Source organism: Acartia tonsa, chromosome 9 (genome assembly GCF_053477335.1).
Source record: "Acartia tonsa isolate MP-2025a chromosome 9, ASM5347733v1, whole genome shotgun sequence".
Lineage (NCBI taxonomy): Eukaryota > Metazoa > Arthropoda > Copepoda > Calanoida > Acartiidae > Acartia > Acartia tonsa.
The window spans coordinates 19,960,414-19,980,492 of record NC_137268.1 but is presented as its reverse complement, the minus strand read 5'-3'; the positions used below and the strand labels follow the sequence as shown (position 1 = coordinate 19,980,492).

The 20,079-nt window shown below is 35.9% G+C and overlaps 2 protein-coding genes across 3 annotated transcripts in view; both read right to left on the bottom strand.

Annotated features, from left to right (window-relative positions):
• Positions 1-2,599: 2,599 nt before the first annotated feature.
• Positions 2,600-20,079, bottom strand: part of LOC145328437 (uncharacterized) — a 40,017-nt gene continuing 22,537 nt past the window's right edge. For both annotated transcript variants that reach the window (XM_080172126.1, XM_080172128.1), the window contains 7 exons: positions 10,560-10,714; positions 9,778-9,889; positions 8,557-8,657; positions 7,937-7,990; positions 6,093-6,129; positions 4,936-5,191; positions 2,600-4,520 (listed from right to left, as the gene is read on the bottom strand). In XM_080172126.1, coding sequence (XP_080028252.1) covers positions 5,094-5,191; positions 6,093-6,129; positions 7,937-7,990; positions 8,557-8,657; positions 9,778-9,889; positions 10,560-10,714 — 557 coding nt within the window. In that variant the 3' untranslated portion in view covers positions 2,600-4,520; positions 4,936-5,093. The remainder of the gene's footprint in view (positions 4,521-4,935; positions 5,192-6,092; positions 6,130-7,936; positions 7,991-8,556; positions 8,658-9,777; positions 9,890-10,559; positions 10,715-20,079) is intronic.
• LOC145328343 (uncharacterized) lies at positions 11,078-19,846 on the bottom strand. The gene is made up of 3 exons (XM_080171973.1): positions 19,759-19,846; positions 18,868-19,449; positions 11,078-11,100 (listed from the first exon to the last, which is right to left on the bottom strand). Exons 2-3 carry the CDS (start codon positions 19,211-19,213, stop codon positions 11,078-11,080), a joined length of 369 nt encoding a protein of 122 aa, XP_080028099.1. The 5' UTR covers positions 19,214-19,449; positions 19,759-19,846.

The following is a 20,079-nucleotide window of genomic DNA, read 5'->3' as shown; positions in this document are numbered from 1 at the left end:
AGAGTAATTAAAAGACAAACGCGCGCGCGTCGAAGACAAAATAGTCGAACCCTGTTTCCCTATATTTAAGAGAATATAAAAGCAACAGGATGTCTGTATATCCATATCTCTCTGCGGCAATGTATCTTGATAACATGGCTGGATCTCATTAAGGTGAAGCTATAATAAATTATAATCTTGGTTTCCCCAAATATATTTACTACTTTTGCTAAATAATTGTCAATGCTAATATTAGAAATTGGGGTGAATACGACCCCCCTTGCCACCCCCACCTTCATAAATGGCCTCTAGGGGCCTACATCTTGTAAATTAGGTGGAGCAGAGAGGGACATAGATACATAATTAAACTGCGAGATGGAACATATAAAATGACTAGGTAATTTATTTCTAAGAAAATTTAAATTCCAGATTATATTTCTATTCTATATCATAATAGATTTTCTAACCAATCGTTAATGGCATCAGTTTTAAGTTAAGGCACCAAACTATCATAATTAACTTACTTTTTAGACAAATTTATATATAGAAAAACTTAAAAATACATATCATTATTTCATTTGGGACATTTTCTTAAAAATATACAATCATTTGTAGCTGTTTAAATTTATAAATAATTAAATATGTATTAATTATTCAAAATTAACCATTAAATGCCAAAATTAAACAACTTTTCTTTATAAATTTAATTAAAACATTAATCATAAGAATTGCAAGCAGATGATGAACGCAAAAAACACAAGACCTGCGCATGAATGCCCCGTTAATTGTTTTTAACATGGTTCCCGCATTTTTAATATTAGATAAATATTTTTCCCGATTTTTTTTTCAATCAAGAGCGAATTCTTCATCGCAATTTTAAATATCCTAAAGAAGCGGGTTTTATCTCTATATAATTAAATTTTTAATACTTTTTTTTCAGATTGTTTTTCTTAGGTTTGGGAACCATGACATTATAATGTCGTCGTTTCCTAGGAGGAGTTCAATAATTAATTGAGAGAAAAGAAAGCAAATCTCTCTCCCCGATGATTCCCTTTTCTTTCTACCTCTCCTTCTCTCTCTCTCTCCAACTCTCACTCTTTCTCTCCCTTATAAAACTTTACATCCTCATTTCTAACTAAATAAGAATGATTTTCCTTATCAAGATTTGTTTTCCTTATCTTATCACAATACTAAACTGGTGGATGCGCTCCCTCCCAGTCAACATTTTCGTCGAAATTCATCTAATATTCATTTTAAAAGCGGGGCTTTTCTATAATTAGGGTCGGTCTGTCCGTCCGTAACGGATAGCTTTTTTCGTTAATTCAGGCATGTTAGAATTGTCCTATCGATTTCAAATTTTGCATGGTGATTCCTTTAGTAGTTAGGTACGATTTAGAAAGCGTAGCAACTCTATAATCATTACCAAAATTTCTGTACGTCCATTTTAAACATGTTGATTTTTTTACTTTTTAAATAACAAATTTTTATGTGATCTAATCATCCGATTGATCTGATTTTTGGTATATTGATTCCTGGGACAACAAAGTATAATGTTATAAGCGAAGCAACTCTATAATCAAGTCCTAAATATGTAAGTATGTCCATAAACATTATCCTGTATAAAGCAGTTTTTCAACAAATTTACTTACAATTTTGCTTCGACTCTTATACATTTATATTCTGATTATTCTGTTCTGACAATATATAAGTGTTCATGTCCGTTTGTCCTACCGTTTCAGTGCTTCGCTTTTATGGATGTTGTCATCCTTGTTTTTCTTACACCTATTCATTTAAAATCATTGCCCCAGAAACATGACTGTCAGGGATCTGTCAGATTCAACTCCCTTCTAAAATGGCACCGAGTTAAATGACTATAGAAATGACTATTCAATGCGAGGTCATTGTTTTGAAGAAATTAAATTTTAATTTACATGCCAGGTTAGATTTTTAAATCGTACCTATCTACTACAGGAATCACCATGCAAAGCTTGAAATCGATAGAACAATTCTAACATGCCTAAATTAACGAAAAAAGCTATCCGTAATGGACGGACCGACCCTAATTATAGAAAAGCTTCGCTTTTAAAAACTGTTACCAAGACAAGCTAAAAATATTTATGTAATCTATAATACAAAGTAGAACGATGTCTGTCTGTTTGTCTGTTTGTTTGTAGCGAAGGATCTCGGTAACCGCTGAACCGATCGGGTTCTCCTTTACAGGGTAGCTTCTCATAGGTCCTGGGAAGGTTTATAACTATTTTCTTGGGGGGTGGGACACCCCCAAACACCCAAAAAAATTAAAAATACCCCCCCCCCTCAAAAAAAAAATTTTCTTTTTAAAACTAAAATTAAAATAGTGGGGTTGACTACCCCCCCACAAAAAAAAATTCCTCCACACCCAAACTTTTTTTTTAAATTTTTTTTTAAAATCTAAAATATGAAAAATTGGTTTGATTAAACCTCTTGGGGCAAAGCCCCTAGAGGCTAGGGGCGAAGCCGCTAGTGATTTATGAAATGAAAGATATTTGTTGAGTTCAACTTAAAATGATTCTCTGATTAGGCCATTTTAAACTACCTGAAGGAACTTCTAAGTAAACCCATATATCTTAATAGACAAACACCATTTATTAATATTTATTCAAATTTAAAACGAATACATTAAGTTTTGTGCATTGTAATTTTATATAAATGAAAGTTTAAAACAATAAATATGAATGAAAGAACAATATATAACATTGTATTGGAAAAGAAATTTATTTTTGATAGATTTATATCATAATTTAATCTTAGTATATTTAATTTTAGTCTTTAAATCTGATTAAAGGATATTTCAAAGTAAAATTCACTGGTTTTATAATTTAAAATCACATTTTCTATCAGCTTTTTGTTCATTATTTCTTTTGATTAAATATTAAACTCACTGAGATAATACAAAGATGAAATAGTTAAAGCATTTAACCAAAAAAATATAATGAAAAAAAGCTTTTGACTATCCTATTTTAAACTAGAGGTAATATACATTTTTAGATAATTTTGATAGTTAAACTTAACAATTGTTTCAGGTCATATTTTCTATATATAGTTGTTTCCTACATATATGGATGCATTTCTATGTATCTATTATATTTAATCAATAAGATTGTCTTTATTAGTAATAGTTTACTGTAACAGGATTAATTTGTGAATATCTTGGTTAGATAACTAGTTTGGTAATTTAATTAAGAATATGAATAAACTTTGATTATTCTTTAGTCCTTATAAAATAAGTAATAATACAAATGAAAAACTATGAAATACTTTTTGTTAAAATCTAAAAATTTAAATATGCAGCTTTTAAAAATAATAAAGCCAATTATAGGCTCTAAAAATCCCAAAAAGAATTGGAGTTAATAAATGAAGGAATCAAAATGGTCTTAAACTACAAATGCCTCTAAACTAGAAAAAAATAACAGAAAAACCTACAGTTGTTCATTAATATAATGATAATACAACAAATAAAAGACCTCCTAGTGACTAAAGGTCAAAAAAGATGTTTTTACAATTAAACCTGTACAGAATGATAACATCATTACATCATTTCTTTTCTTTAACAGACAGGATTTTGTTCAAATAAAATATAGTCAGCCCCTTAACCTTACTTTTAGACTTTTTTGCACTGATTAGTTAGTCTTGGTTTATACCTGTCCTGTCTCTAAATACCATGGCAAGGAGTTAAAATGAGACAATGGCACTTGTGGTTAAAAATATAATTGTTTCTTAAATATCTTTGTTTCTTCCAAAAATCTTTTAACTCCCAACTGTGGAAAACGCGGGAACAATTGACATGGACGACGACATTAACAATGATCACAATCTCACAAGGAACAAAAGAACATGGATGCGCGCAGTGTATATCAACACAACATAAAGTTTAACAACAAATTATCTTTAGAGTTTTAAAATTGATAACGTTTGATTCCCCATGGTTTAGAATTGAAGTGGCAAAAAGTCAGTCATATTATATAAGTCTATTTAGATTGTACAAAAATTAGCTTTTTTACAAATTTTTTTTGAATTAAAATAAAACGATGAATAGCTGAGAAGAAAAAATATGCTTGTTGAGGATTGGATATAATCCATTGTAAATTGAACAATTAGAAATTATGTATAAATTAAAGAATTTGATTTGTGGAACTTTGCAGTATATATATTGTATAGTACATCACTGAAGAGATAGTTTTTAGTCATATATATTCTTTTATCTTTTTATTTGCAGAGTTATTATTTTTTTCTTTTAAAAGGCGCCAATTCTAAAATCACCGGATTAAATAAATATTTTTGTTTATCACTGATAACAATTAAAAATTGTTCACATTCTTTCTTTGATTTCACAACAATTCCATTTCTGTTTTTTAATAACTGCACTGATGTGTTCTGATTAAGCTCTAATTTTTGTTCAAATTTGTGCTTTGTACTTGATGTCTCTTTTTCATGACCTGCTTGCACTTGTTTTATGTTTTCCAAAGAGTTTATATTGAAATTTTGATTGTCCAATTGCAAGCCTAAGAGTTTTTTTATATGTTTGATTTTGTAAAATTAATGATGAGCAGAATAGATATGGAAAAAATGGATGTAAAGGAATGTCACCACCTGCAAATCATGGGGGTTGTATGTACCCTCTTAGTTCGGCACCTACCTTAGTAATACTGTTACACCCCCCAGAAACAACGCCTAACCTCTCAACATAGCCAAGGGGATGTCATTATAAAAAGACATATCTTCCTTAATATTTAGGCTTTATTACTGAAACTCCCCTGATTACTGATGAAAAATATTGTTTACAACAATTCTGGGGATGACCCCTTTATCACATATTTTCTTATTCTACTAGTTTGTTAATTAGTCCTTACTTTTGTAGACTAAATTAAATTTAAAATTCATAAATAAATCAAAGGTAAACAAACATATAAAAAATACCTTGAAACCCTTTTTCATTAACATCTGAATTCTGTTAAAATGGTAAATTTAAACCAGGCACTAAGGTTCCTTGCTATATTAACTTATAACTTTTTTATGTATTTTGTCTTATATGCAATAGTTATGGATATTTTTATCGAAGCTTCAGTTTCAGATATTTAATAGTTGATTTTGAATTGTTCTTCGACGGCTGGGTCAACAAAGGATGTTTGGCCGGTCAGAGTGGCAAGTAGTTGTTCATCAATTGGTTCTAGGCCTGAAAAATTATTAATGTCAATTAGGTTTTAGAATTGTTTGAAGGTATAAAACAAACAATGAAGATATTTCAATATTAGAGTAAAAAACTAGAGGGGAAGGGGTTAAATAACTGTATGTCTCCTTCCCAAGGACCTTGTGCAGACTTTCAATTGGGTATTTGAAAATCAACGAATAGCATCAGAAATATTAACACAGCTAAGTCGCTTCTAAAGAGCAGAAAGCAATTTGCTAGACTAAACAGGTCTTGAACAGGGGGATCTAGGTAGTTGCCAGGTTATACATCTATACTATAAATTTATTTTTTCAATCAAAAACCCTATTTTGCCTTTCAACTCTTTAAGTGCCCAATAATGATTTTCGTTGACTGGCGGCAATTTTGAAGGTTAAATGGATGTTAATTGACTTTTTCCATACTGAAGTACATTAAGTTAAAAGGGTTATTGACATATTGACATTATTACAAATATTAGTTTTTAGTCAGATGTAATTAACGTAGTTTAGACTTTAGAATAGCGTTCGATAATTTTACATCTCATCATATTAATTTGGTTCTATGTATTCATAAACAAAATTACCCCTGTGGAATAAAATTATTGGTTAAAAAGATTGACCACTACTAGTTTGGAAGCATCCAATCAAAATTAAAAGTACAGAAAAATTTTTGATCCAGCGAATAAGATAAGAGGGTTATAAACTTTGGGTGCCAGTGTTATTTTCTGTCCAATGTCCTCTCCCTCCCTAGGTGTCTCTTGGGTTATCAAATTCGACTCCCCCCTCCTCAAGTGCCCCTAGAGGCCTCTAGGGGGCGTAGCCGCTAGTACAAGTATAATTTAGTTTGTTGTGGCTGCACTTTTTTTTGGAAATGATTGATCTTGTTTAAATCAAATTCGTCTGCTCACCTTCGCGTAGATTCTCAACAAATTGTGCGTCATTATCCTAAACAAAATATTTTTTAATTACTAATTACATATAAGAACAAGGATGACTACATCCATAAGAAGCGAAGATCAAAAATTATGAATGGATATCGGCAAAAAATTTACTATAGAGCAGTGTCAAACAAAATCATTAAACTTGATAAAATAGGGAAATCACGAAGCCTTTAAAATTACGCAACCTTTGAATCACAATAACTTAAAATCTAGGAATCGATCTAACCTTTAAAATGCTTAATTTTATGAAATAACAAAGTTTTGCATGAAATTGACATTTATTATATAATTTAATTGTTATAACCGAAAAAAAACCGCACTTAAAAAAAACTGTAAATTTTACCCCTACTATGACATAGAAGGGGAGGGGGGGGGGTACATCAACTACAAATGAAGTACCATCAATATTATTTTGTGTGCTCCTCCCTTACTATCGCAAATAGTCATATCTTTTAAGAAAGCATGAACTAGCAAAATACCCGATTTAAAGCATGCAGGGCGATTCCAACGAAATGCTTGTGTAACCTTGTTCTGTGTTTGTTAACAATAATCAATAAAGCAAATTATGGATATGCTGTGACAAGTGAATGTGATTCTGAAAAACAATGCTTTTGGGGTAATTTTACTCAATCAATCAATCGGATCAATTTAGCACTATACCAACCTCTCTGTTTGTCCCAACAATGGATTTATTATTACCTGGGTCTTACCCAGATTATCATGTACTCTGTTAAAATGAAACTTGTAGTTGGCTAAAATAACGAAATCCCCGCTCCCAATCTACCCCCTCTATTCCTTACCTCTTCCCTCTTACTGTATGAACAAACTAATCAATAAATGGTGTCCATGTTAGCAACATAAATTGACAATTTTTTTCATGTTATTTAAAGGAACGAATATTTTACATATATTCACAATAGTTGTTATATCCATTATAATATTATATCCATTATCACAACAAGTTACACGAATATTGAAAATTTAAAATTTAATTTAAGGACAATCATCATTGCACTGCGATAAATACACATTTACTCTCTTATTTGCATAAAGTTTAATGATTATTTAAGCAAATAATAAGTCTGAATTGTGTATTAGGGTATAAAAAAAGTCAAACAATAAGTACAAAAAAGTGTATTAAAACTATACATATTTAATTAAAAGCGAAGTTTTTCTAATTAAAGATCGCTCTTAAAGATATTTTAGGAATGCTAAAATTGTCATTTGATTTCAAATTTGCCATGATCATTCCCGTATCAGTTAGGTACAATTTAAAACGTTTATTTTTAAAATTTGTTTTATGAGTTTTCACAATTAGGGGTATGATTAGTAAACTGTATCAATAATAGTTATTTATCGCAACGTATTTCCACGGATATTAAAATGAAAAATTGTAAATCTAAAACCAGTTTATTAGCCCCGAGGAGTCGAAGACCCGGGCTATTCGTAGAAAATTGTCTGTAATACGATGCATGATACATAATTTTTTAGTTTGGCTGAGAACCGGTTCTAATCCATCGGATATTAATCGGTTTCGTAGCTAAACTGGATTATGGATTTATAGATAACACAGAAACTAACATGTAAAACTTGCAAAGTGGCAATGCTGCTTAATATTTATGAAATTCAGGGAGAGAGGGACATTTGTAAATTATAATGGTACACAAAATTTGTAAACCCATTTGTTGGTTACAAAACTCTTTAGACATAATATTATACAGAAAAGGAAATTTTGTTTATCATAATTGGCGGCGTATAACAATTTATCGTCCCTTGTCTTATCCCTTAAGATCCCTGATAAAATGGCATACCTTGCAGTTGGCAAGATTCCACAGAGGGTTACCAGTATCAGTTCGGTTCTCCTGCTGAAAAATTTACAAATAACTATTTATCGCTTCGTATTTTAAACAGATTTCCGCAGATATAAAAATGAAAAATTAAAATAAGTTTTGTAATCCCCAAGTAGTTAATGCCCCGGGCTAAAAAAAACTAGTGTTAATTTTATTTTTTATTTTAATATTCGTGGAAAATTTTCTGAAATACGTTGCTATACATGATTTTTCTATATGACCGAAAACTGGTTATAATCCATTCGATATTAATAGGTTTTGAAGCAATACTGGAAATTTTATTAACCAAGGACAATTGTGTCCATAAGTTGCATAGCATTGTAAGTCAACAAAAAATGGATGAAAAGAAAGTACAGTAAAAAGTGTTGTTTTTTATTTCTCCTACAAAAAAAGCCTTTAGTATATATCTAATGTTGTCTCCCGGTTCGTCGGTAATGCTACAGTCGGGATTTCATTTTCTTTAAGAGATAGACTGTTAAAAATTGTCTATGAAGATTCCTATAATTAATGAGCATCAAGACTATATGTTACATGTGCGTCGATACTTTTATTCAACTCAAACTGTTTAAATAGACCATTACCTTAACATTATTCCATGCTTCTTGTTTGTTATAACCAGCATTGTCCCAGTCTGTTATCAAGAATCCAGGTAACATACCTGGCGTCATGGGGGAGGCAGGATCTAGATAGATAGATAGATAATGAAATATATAGATAGATGGATAATAAGCCAGACAGATAGATAGATATTTAGACAGATAGATGCTTGGACAAATAGATAGATAGATAACTAGACAGATAGATATATTATTTATCTCAGTCTGTTATCAAGAATCCAGGTAACATACCAGGCGTCATTGGGGAGGCAGGATCCAGATAGATAGATAGGTAAATGCTTGGACAAATAGATAGATAGTTAATTAGACAGATAGATTATATACCCTAGTCTGTTATCAAGAATCCAGGTAACATACCAGGCGTTATTGGGGAGACAGGATCTAGATAGATAGATAGATGCTTGGAGAGAAAAATAGATAGATAGATAACTAGACAGATAGATTATATACCCCAGTCTGTTATCAAGAATCCAGGTAACATACCTGGCGTCATGGGGGAGATAGGATCTAGATAGATAGATAGATAAATGCTTGGAAAAATAGATAAATAGATAGATTATTTATCCCAGTCTGTTATCAAGAATCCAGATAACATACCAGGTGTTATTGGGGAGGCAGGATCTAGATAGATAGATAGATAAATGCTTGGACAAATAGTAGATATATAGATTATTTATCCCAATCTGTTATCAAGAATCCATGTAACATACCAGGAGTAAATGGGGAGGCAGGATTTAGATAAATAGATAGATAGATGCTTGTACAAATAGATAGATAGATAGATTAATTATCCCAGTCAGTTATCAAGAATCCAGGTAACACACCATGCGTCATTGGGGAGATAGATGCTTGGACATAAAAATAGATATATAGATAACTAGACAGATAGATAGATAATTTATCCCAGTTTGTTATCAAGAATCCAGGAGTCATGGGGGAGGCAGGATCTAGATAGATAGATAGATGCTTGGACAGTTATATGGATAGATTATTAGGTAAAATATTTTTTATTGGGTACTGGGTAGCCCCGCATGGCTAAAACAAGCATGTACAAGCCCCTACAGTTTAGGAATATATGAAAGTACTACCCCCTTCCCATTTTTTAAAATTTATTTAAAAATAAAGAGAGAGCTGGTTCTCGATAGGCACTATGCAGGGAAAGCATCAACAATTTGATGTGTATACCTGTATTTGGCGTAGGTATTTCTTGATTTTGTTGATAATGATTTTCCTGGTGGTATGTGTGCAGACTTGTAGGTAGGCTGGGCAGATGCAAGGGAGACAACTGCTTCGATTCCTACAACAATATGGTAATTATTTTCCTGGTGGTATGTGTGTGGACTTGAAGGTAGGCTAGGCAGATGCAAGGGAGACAGCTGCTTCGATTCCTACAACAATATGGCAATTATTTTACTGGTGTTATGAGTGAAGACTTGTAGGTAGGTAGGCTGGGTATGTGCAAGGGAGAAAGCTGCTTCGATTCCTACAACAATAAGGAGACTTGTAGGTAGGCTGGGCAGGTGCAAGGGAGACAGCTGCTTCGATTCCTACAACAATATGGTAATTATTTTACTGGTGTTATGAGTGAAGACTTGTAGATAGGTAGGGCAGGTGCGAGTGAGACAGCTGCATTGGTTCCTATAATATGTAAATTTAATAGTTTATTTAGACCATTATCTTTCGATTAAAATACCTATATTAGTAGACTTAATTAAGGAGAAAATTAAATCATCTAATTAGAACAGATATATAGTATAGATGTATATACATATAACTACCTGCCCCCCTTTTCCAAGGACCCTTTCGTCTGCTAGTAAACTATTTCCCGCTAGTCGGCTGTGTTAATATTCCCGACACTATTGGTTGATTTTCAAAGACCCAATTGAGAGTCGACATAAGGTCCTCGGGATGGAGACATACAGTTATTTAACCACATCCCACTCTATTGTTTTACTCTAATGTATCACCTGTTGAGGTACTGAATGTACAGATGGTACATTTTGTCTGGTCTGATTTGAACTCTGGTGTTGGTGTAGTTGTTGTTGAAGTTGAGCTTGTGAAGTTGCTGTGTTGACCGCTGGTGAAGACGGGCCACCTTCCAGCCGGAAATTTTGAAATCCTGCTCCGGTCAAAGGTTTATTCAATAATTTTTTACATAAACTTTTTCATACAGGTTAACAGGAAATTGCAAAGAGCTAATTTGGCGCCAGTTAGACTAAGATGAAACCATTCCATACAAATCTAATTCAATTTATAACACAAAGCTCAAAATGCGATTTTTTCCGCTTGAAAAAAAACCGGTTATGAACTCTACTAATAAAAAGAAGTATTGAAAGTTTAACGAAAAATGAAATAAAATCATAGGTTTGATTCCTATCTTGTTGGTCCTGGAATTTTGACCATTGGGGCCAACAAAAAGGATTTTTTAATTTCCTAAACGTGGACAACGGTGTATACCATACCAAATATATATTAAAAAGGTGGTTTATCTCATATTGCGCTTGTGGACTACAAGCAAAATTTATGAAACCTTTTAATTCTTATTTAGTTTAGGTTAGGTTTGTTTCGGAACGCATTCCTTGCCGTTCACGAATTCTTAATCTCCAAGCCCTCCGAATGACCAACATGTGAATGTTTACAAATGTGTATTTATTACCATGAAAACGGTGAATCTAAAACAAAAATATAAAAATTAATTACATAGTATTAATGGTTTATTATTTTTGTAGATCGAGGTTGCGTGATTTCAATTTAATTAAAAATATAAAATTTCTAAAAAACTTTAAATTGGCACGAAACATATTAAATAGCATCAGAAATTGATAATTTTAGATTCAAATGATCAATAAAATTAAGGAAAATATTCGTATGTCAAAAGTTAGCAGTTAAATGGTCTATTTGTTGAAAAATTAATGTTTTAAATTTCTTCGTGAAAATATACCATACTACACTTATTATTAAGAATTAAGATAAATTCTTACCACATTATGATGTCAAACTAAGCAGGAAGGCTTATTTGAGATCTTCCACGGATTAGAGCGCATGTATATCCATCCAATACATTATTTTTATTTACGTAGCTCTTCACATGGGAATCATCAAGGAAAAAATGTGCGCCTCTTTGTTTGTTTACAAGCGAAGCGCGGAGATAGTTAGGAATGCCGCGTAACACACTCATTCTCTGGTGTAAGGAAAAGGGAATTAATGGGTTCGAACTTGCCAGGGAATACAAGAAAATCATTCCAACACACACCCGTCTAGTCACTGGGAATCGAACACAATAACTCATCTTAACATCATGCGTGCAGACAGTGTCCACAAAATCACAATCTCATAACGCATAAATTACAAGAGTTTAAAATGGCATGGCCATCAGGCCTAAAATTAAATATGGTAACTTACGAACACCACAATAACTCAAACCGACTCCACTACCACATAAGGATAGGAATAAGGAATGGGAAAAGCATTCAACATTCATGAAATGCACATTTACCACTCACACATCTCATTATATCATGGCCTCATAATCTCAATTAAAGTTAGAATTACAGACCATGTAATTGCGAATACATGAATTAATAATCAATAGTACCTAAACTTTGATTAGGTACCTACATAATAATAGGCAAATGATTTTTTATATTAAAAATCGCATCAATAATTAAATAATCAACTCAAACTTTTAATCAAAAGAAAGAAAGATTAAATAATGACATTTTTTCTACTAAATCTTTTTGCTAAAAAAGAAAAGTAAAATTTTCATAAAAAACTTCTCAAAATTAAGCATTTTCTCCAGCGGAAAAATACTCGGGCTTACATCTAGACATTCTTAGATAAGATAGGTAAATCCTTAAATCTAACATGTTTAATAAAATAGATACTTAAATCTAAATAAAATATGACTGTAAAAATCATCAAACATCGGAAAATTAAAATTTCATAATTTTAAATCTTCGTGAATCAAAATTGCGTAAAATAAAATTGCAATTGAAATATGCAAATTAATTTACCAAAATAAAACAAAAGCTCAATTATAAGAAAAGAACTTCTCTAAATGCTGAGTTTGCAATTTCTCTCTGTTTTAAGAAGAAAGCAACTTGTACATATTCATACAGTCAAAATTAAGGCAATTTGGGGCCTCAGTTAGAATGAACCCCTCAAGATACAAACTAACCAATCTTTCAAATATTAATAATGCCGTGTTCCAGCTATCCTGACGGACGTTATGTCTTTCCATCACAATTTTTTGATACTGCATAATTTCCGACAGGATTTCTGGCGCAGGGCTCCATCAACTGAAAATAAACATAATTAGTGATGTTTAAATCAAATCAAAAATTAAAAGAATCATGAATAATTCAAGAAACTTTAGAATCATCAATCAAAGCAATCAAAATAAAATTATCTTATGCTTTAGTTTTGCCGTTCTGTAGTATGTCTGGCCGAGGTAACAGAGCTAAGATACACTATAGAGCGGTCTTATTAAGCTTAAATCTTCGAACTCAAAGAATCTACTTAATTCAAGACGAAAAAATCTGCATTTTTCTTTAGGTACATCGGTTAAAAGGTAAATAGAAATAATTTTAATATATATGTAATATTAAATTATCTATGTGATTATAATAAATCTTAAAGAAATGTTTGTATGATGTAAAAAATCTCATTGTGTTACTTTTTATCATATCGAATTTCAATTAAACAAGAATAAAAATGTTCGTATTTGCGTAGGTACCTAGGAAAATTTCCGCGAAAAAAATCCCTGGTCCCGGAAAGACTTAAATCATTGAAAAAACTTGCGTAAACGTAGAAATAACTTAAGTTTGCATTTCAAATGAAAAAATCTTGCGTCGATTTGAAAGTTTAAACGAAATTGCGTCAAAATTTGCGTTTTTTGTCTTTCGAAAAAAAAAATATCTGATAAATCTACCGTAAAAATAAATTTCAAAGTTAAACAAGAACGATACTTATACTAAACTTTGGGTAGATTGATCTTGAGCAGACGTCTTGCGGAAGTCTCGTTACTCGTGGCGGCTGCGTCATCTGATAATTTGAACTTGCAAACCACGGTCCTCCCACCTGGGCGCACTTCTTCCACACGCCCCAATCTGAACTTCTTCATCAAATTTGTGCTATCGTCGATCAGCACCACGTCTCCCGGCTCGAGCAGCACCTTGTTGCTGCGCCACTTGACGGACTTGAGTAGCTCAGGCATGAGCTGCTCCTTGTACACCTGATGGAACTGACGGGTCAACTCCTCCAAGTTCTCCAGCCTCCTGGTGATGGGCTCTTTACAACCTGTCTCAAAGGTGCAGATTGCATCGTTGGTCCTGCCGCCTAACAGATCAGCAGGTGAAATTATTCTCCAGCAATTGACGTCATCTCCTTGGGTGGCATAGGTCAATGGCTTAGAATTCAAGACTCTTGCAGTCTCAGCACACAACACCAATAAATCATTGAAGGTTACAGTAGCACCAGCCAACTTCTTGTTCAACACACGCTTGACCAGCCCAACCTGCCTCTCCACAGTACCCACGAACGAGTGTGCTGCGGTGGGCACCAGATGCCATTCAAAATGCATTCGGGTATCCTTCAAAAGTTCATCCATAATTCGCTTGGCACCGGCCATATTGGTGCCTCTGTCTGTGGTAACCCTTCTAGGCATATTGTAAAACGCCTGAAGTTTTCTCAAGCCGACCAGCACGGCTTCAGTTGAATAATCAGTCAACACATCAACAAACACAGCCTGTGTAAATCTACAGGCCACAATCAACAACCAAACTTTGTACTTGGTCTTGGAACTCCTGGTGCCAACGCCAGGCTTTGTAACTTCGATCGGCCCCGCAAGGTCCATATGCACCTCCTTGAAGGGCACAGAGGGCTCGACACGATCTGGCAGAATATTAGCAATTGCGGGACTCGAACGCTTGGCATATTCAATGGAACATGCAGCACAACTCTTGACCACTTTCATAGCCTCCATGCGGCCATGTGTGATCCATGCATACCTGCGGCTTTGCGCCAACGTCTTACGATGGCCTCCATGCCCCAATTCATTGTGGGACTGTTGAAGGATGAGCCGCGCCAGCCTGTTGTGGCGGCTGAGCAAGACAACACCTGGGCTGTCCTTCATAATCTTCCTGGGGCCTCCAGCAGCGGCCTCAAGAGCCTCATCTCCTCTCCCGGACATTTTCAATATTGTAAATGTCCTAAGAGGATAACATCCATCATGACCCACTATGGGCCAACAAACCTGGACCTTGTGATGATACGGTTGAAGGGAGTCGAATTTCCCCTCGGCGTCCATGATCATCTCCTTCTCTTGGTTGAAGGAAGTCAAAAACAGGTCACAAACAGAATCCATGTATGTATTCGTGAAAGTATAGTTCTCATAATGCTTAGAACTATCATTGTTGCTAACACCATCCTCAATTGTTGCAACGCCACGTTTCTTGACGAGCAGCGTTTTAAAGCAGTTGGCAGCCTTAAGAACTGCGGCCACAGTCCTCCTTGCTTGCCTGTAGGTCCTTCTTGCCAGAGACCTCCAAAAATCATTGTCCACTACCTGTGTGAACACTACCTTGAGCTTCGCCATCTTGGGATTTAGCTCGCTCTCGGGAATGGATGCATTTACCTCACCCGCCGTCTTAACGGGCCACTGGTCCTGTTCCAGGCGCAACCAGCTTGGACCTTCCTGGTATGTAGATCCAGGTTGTACATCCTCAATCGTGCACAAACCACGCGTCGCCAGGTCGGCGATGTTGTGCTGGGTTGGAACCCATCTCCAATCTTCAGGGCTCGTCAACTGTTGTATCTCGGAAACACGATGACTGTTAAAAACATTTAACATAACACTGTCACTGGATAGCTGAGCTAGGGCGCAGCTGCTATCACTAAAAAACACTTTGCCAGAAATGTTGAAAGGTAGGGCTCTGGCAACAGTATCCACAAGCATTGCCAAAATTAGACAACTAAGCATTTCTAACCTTGGAATAGACTCAATCTTCACTGGTGCGACACGTGACTTGGCGCAACACAAAACTACATCATATCCTCCAGGAACTGGCCATCTCAGGTAGGTGATGGCTGCATAGGCCTGGTTAGATGCATCGCAGAAACCAACAAGCATTGGAAGCCCCAACGGCTTATCAGGAACCATCGAACGTCTGAACGACACATTTCCAAGTGCCGAACGGTCCTGGAGGCTGGACACGAGCTCCGACCTCAACTCTCCAGGTATAACATCATCCCAGTTACATCCATGTATGCAAACTGAGCGCAGACAAAGCTTGGATTTAAGCAGCAATGGCGCTGCTAGACCCATTGGGTCATAAAGTTGTTGCACAATTCTCCAAACTTCACGTTTAGTTATCAACTCAGGTAGACTTCTCCAGAGATCCTCCAGGTCCAGATCCTCTAGTAACTTTCTACCCTTAATCTTCTCGCCGTGGTTGGCTCTGACAGGTAGGAACAACTTATCCTGTTTAGGGTCCCAAACAAGGCCCAGAACTTTTACACTGTCAACATCATCTCCAGAATAAACAACAGATTTAAACTTGAAATTGCCAGGTGCAATCATATCTTCCAGCTCTTGGACCAGCTGGACAGCTTCAGGTTTACTGTTATGACCGCTCAAACAGTCATCCACGTAAGTACAAGTCTCCAATTTGACCGATGGAGGATCTTGATACAAAATAAATTCAGAACTGAGTGGTTGCTGAACATCTCTCCACACATCCTGCTGGGCTACAACGTCACAACCTCTAATCTTCTCAGATCCATAAACATCTTGAACATCCTGCTGGGAACGTCCACCAAAAATACGACCAGTGAGTCTGAGGGCGGTCACGGCCATATCTCCAGCCAAGGCCTCACCAAAGTTGATGGTTTTGGTAAGGTAGACCTCTGGCTCTCCATCAACTGTATCAGCGAAAAAAACACGTTTCAGCTGAGAATCTTCATAGGTAGCTAATAATGAATTATAGAACTTCTGAATATCAGCCACGAATGCACACTTATAACTTCTGAACCGGATAAGATTGTGCATCAGAGTATATAATGGAACTGGGCCGTCCATCATAATACTATTGAGGCTTAGCCCCTTGCAGCAGAGGCTAGAATTGGCGCATATCCTCAACGGCGTGGAAATAGACTCTTTATATGCGCAGACTAGGCTCGAATAATACACGGGCTTAGTATAAGCTAGGTCTTCTGGCGAAGCTTTCTGATACACTCCACGAGACACAGCTTCTTGAAACACTTGACAGAAGGTGCTGTATTCACCTTTTTTAATCATTCTCTGCCGGTCACGTAAGCAGATCTTATAAGCCTGCTCTGAATTGTCAAATAACACACTTGGCGGCTGCTTGTAGGGATATGAGGCCGTCCAAATATGGTTTTCAAGATCTAATGTCAGACCTTCTTCAATCAGCTGCCGCTTACGCACGTCCAAGGCGGACTGCCCGGCGGCTATGGCGGCGCAATGACGGCAGTTCTTACAACCGCTGCACATTGATGGCGGCTGTATTCCCAAACTCTCAGTACTCAGGAACTCCATCTTGCTGACCTCCAACTTTACAGCTTTACAGGCGACAGGATTAGCAACAGTCCTGCCATCTGCAGACACAACTAAATAGCCTGTACCAAATAAGCTTCTGTACAGTCTAGAGTCACCAACCATTTTATCTGCACACGGGAACATAGCTGGTGTTAAATGGTCAATTAAAACATCAATCTTGCCGTCGACCATAGAAAAATTATCAGGCTTCATGTTGAAAATGTCGGCGGCGGCTGTAGGATCAATAGAACGCAACCCTTCTTCAGTACCAATGCTGGGCACTACCGCCGCCTCCAGAATATGTGAATTCCGGTTGCGGTCAACCAAACAAATCTTGACTGTAGGACATGCTTGGCTCTTTCCATCTGCCAGAGAAATAGTAGCTGTGCGACCAGTTGATGGCAACTCTAACTTCTTGGCAATACTTCTAGAAATCAACGTCAAATTTGCTCCACTGTCCCACATGGCATTGACGGTGACTTGACGTTTGTCAGCCGCCAACGCCGGGACCTGCTGCAACATCAGCATAAAATTGTTCTTGCTAAACAATTGTGATTCATACACTGCCGCAACTTGTCCACTAGCAACAGATTCATGTAATAATGAATTATGAGGCTGGTTGCAACTGTCAATGGTACAGCTGCCAAGCTTATCGGCTCTGGGACAATCGGCCACCCGATGCCCTTTTTGTAAGCAGAGCAAACAGGCGCCTATCTTCTTGATGAAGACTTTGCGTTCAGGAACAGACATATCCCTAAACTTGGAGCACTTAAACAACAGGTGATCAGAGTTACAACCTTCCGACGGGCAAGGCTGTTTCTTCTTGGTCTTAGCTGGAGACCCAGGTTTACCAACGGCTGTAGCTGCGGCCGCAGGATTACCTTTCTTCTTGGAGGGGGTGTCTACATCGATTGAACACCTCATCAAAATGGCGCCACGCTGTTCCTCTATAATCTTCAACAGCTTAGGAATATTTGGGGTATCCATCGAGCCCAACGCCAGGTTGAGCTTGTCCTGGAAATCACGTGGCAACTTCTTGGATAACATTTCCAAAAGAATAATGGTCAACCACTGGCTTGTGGTGACTTCCTCATCATCATCATCTTTAGTCAACTGCTCGAGCTGGCTAACTGCACCACCAAACTCTGCTAAGACTGTCACAATCTGGTTGGAGTCCGACGGTTTAGGCTTCTTCTCCCATTGGTTGAAAAGGCAGAGCATCTGACGTGTTTTGGACTTAAAACGTGCGTCGAGGTAAGCCCATTGAGATTCATGTGATTGAATCTGAATTAACTGAAGTCTCAACTCTTTATTTTTGCAGACCTTTTCACTGCTCAACAATAACTGTAAATATGACGGGTCCTGTCCTACGGTAAGCTTTTTAAAATTGTCCTTGAAACTTACGTAGGCTGACTCTGAGCCGTCAAAGCTTGGAAGAAGGCGTTCGTCGACACGATTCATATATCCTGGCGTGAATATAGAACCGGTGCCGAACTGTGGTGTGCCAAACGGCGACACAAATGGCGATGCTGTCGAAGCACCCGCCGTCGTTGTAGGCGGCTTCACAGGTTCAAGCTTAACCTCGGCCAGCCGTTTCATCAAAGCAGACAAAGTGTTTATAATTGGTTCTGGTAAGGGAAAGTATGACCCTTTAATAACCTTCACAATCTTTAAGCAACGATCATATAGTTCAGCCTTATGGTCAGGCAAATTATCACCAACTAAATCAACAACACTTTGAATGTCACTAAGCTCCTCCATAGCATCTAGAGCATTTTTCAGAGCGTTATAATCTTTTTGCACAGTAATTATATTAGAATAAATGTCACTAAACTCCTCAAGCTCTTGGATTCTCACACCAAGCTTGCTAAAACCGACCATAATGCTATCGAATGTCTCGAACTTGTCATGGACAAGGATTGACTCCTTAGTGAAATGTCTAACATCAAGCTCTGAAGATTCACTGACCAACTTCATCACTTTATTTAGTTCACTGGTTAGGGCCTCGACGGCTGGGCGCAGCCGTAGCCCAAGTTGAGCGCCTTTATTCTTTTTAGGACCCATGATTGTCACAATAATTAACTGTACTGATTACGATTATAATAGTGTGTGGTAAGGTATCACAACCAACACATTCACAAAACTTCACAGATATTTTCTTAGCCGCATCTGTTCTGTCTCGTTTTCATTGTTTCGGAACGCATTCCTTGCCGTTCACGAATTCTTAATCTCCAAGCCCTCCGAATGACCAACATGTGAATGTTTACAAATGTGTATTTATTACCATGAAAACGGTGAATCTAAAACAAAAATATAAAAATTAATTACATAGTATTAATGGTTTATTATTTTTGTAGATCGAGGTTGCGTGATTTCAATTTAATTAAAAATATAAAATTTCTAAAAAACTTTAAATTGGCACGAAACATATTAAATAGCATCAGAAATTGATAATTTTAGATTCAAATGATCAATAAAATTAAGGAAAATATTCGTATGTCAAAAGTTAGCAGTTAAATGGTCTATTTGTTGAAAAATTAATGTTTTAAATTTCTTCGTGAAAATATACCATACTACACTTATTATTAAGAATTAAGATAAATTCTTACCACATTATGATGTCAAACTAAGCAGGAAGGCTTATTTGAGATCTTCCACGGATTAGAGCGCATGTATATCCATCCAATACATTATTTTTATTTACGTAGCTCTTCACATGGGAATCATCAAGGAAAAAATGTGCGCCTCTTTGTTTGTTTACAAGCGAAGCGCGGAGATAGTTAGGAATGCCGCGTAACACACTCATTCTCTGGTGTAAGGAAAAGGGAATTAATGGGTTCGAACTTGCCAGGGAATACAAGAAAATCATTCCAACACAAGGTTATATGAGAGTTATAAGTTATAGAGTGATGGTGGCATGTCAGTGCCCA

What these genes read in the sequence shown, in the direction of transcription:
- LOC145328343 (XM_080171973.1), bottom strand. Translation starts at nt 19,213, where the DNA reads ATGGGTCCTAAAAAGAATAAAGGCGCTCAACTTGGGCTACGGCTGCGC. An exon ending in AAGTGTTGTTGATTTAGTTG is followed by an intron (nt 11,101 to 18,867) that starts GTGATAATTTGC and finishes TTTTGCTTGTAG; the next exon opens with TCCACAAGCGCAATATGAGA.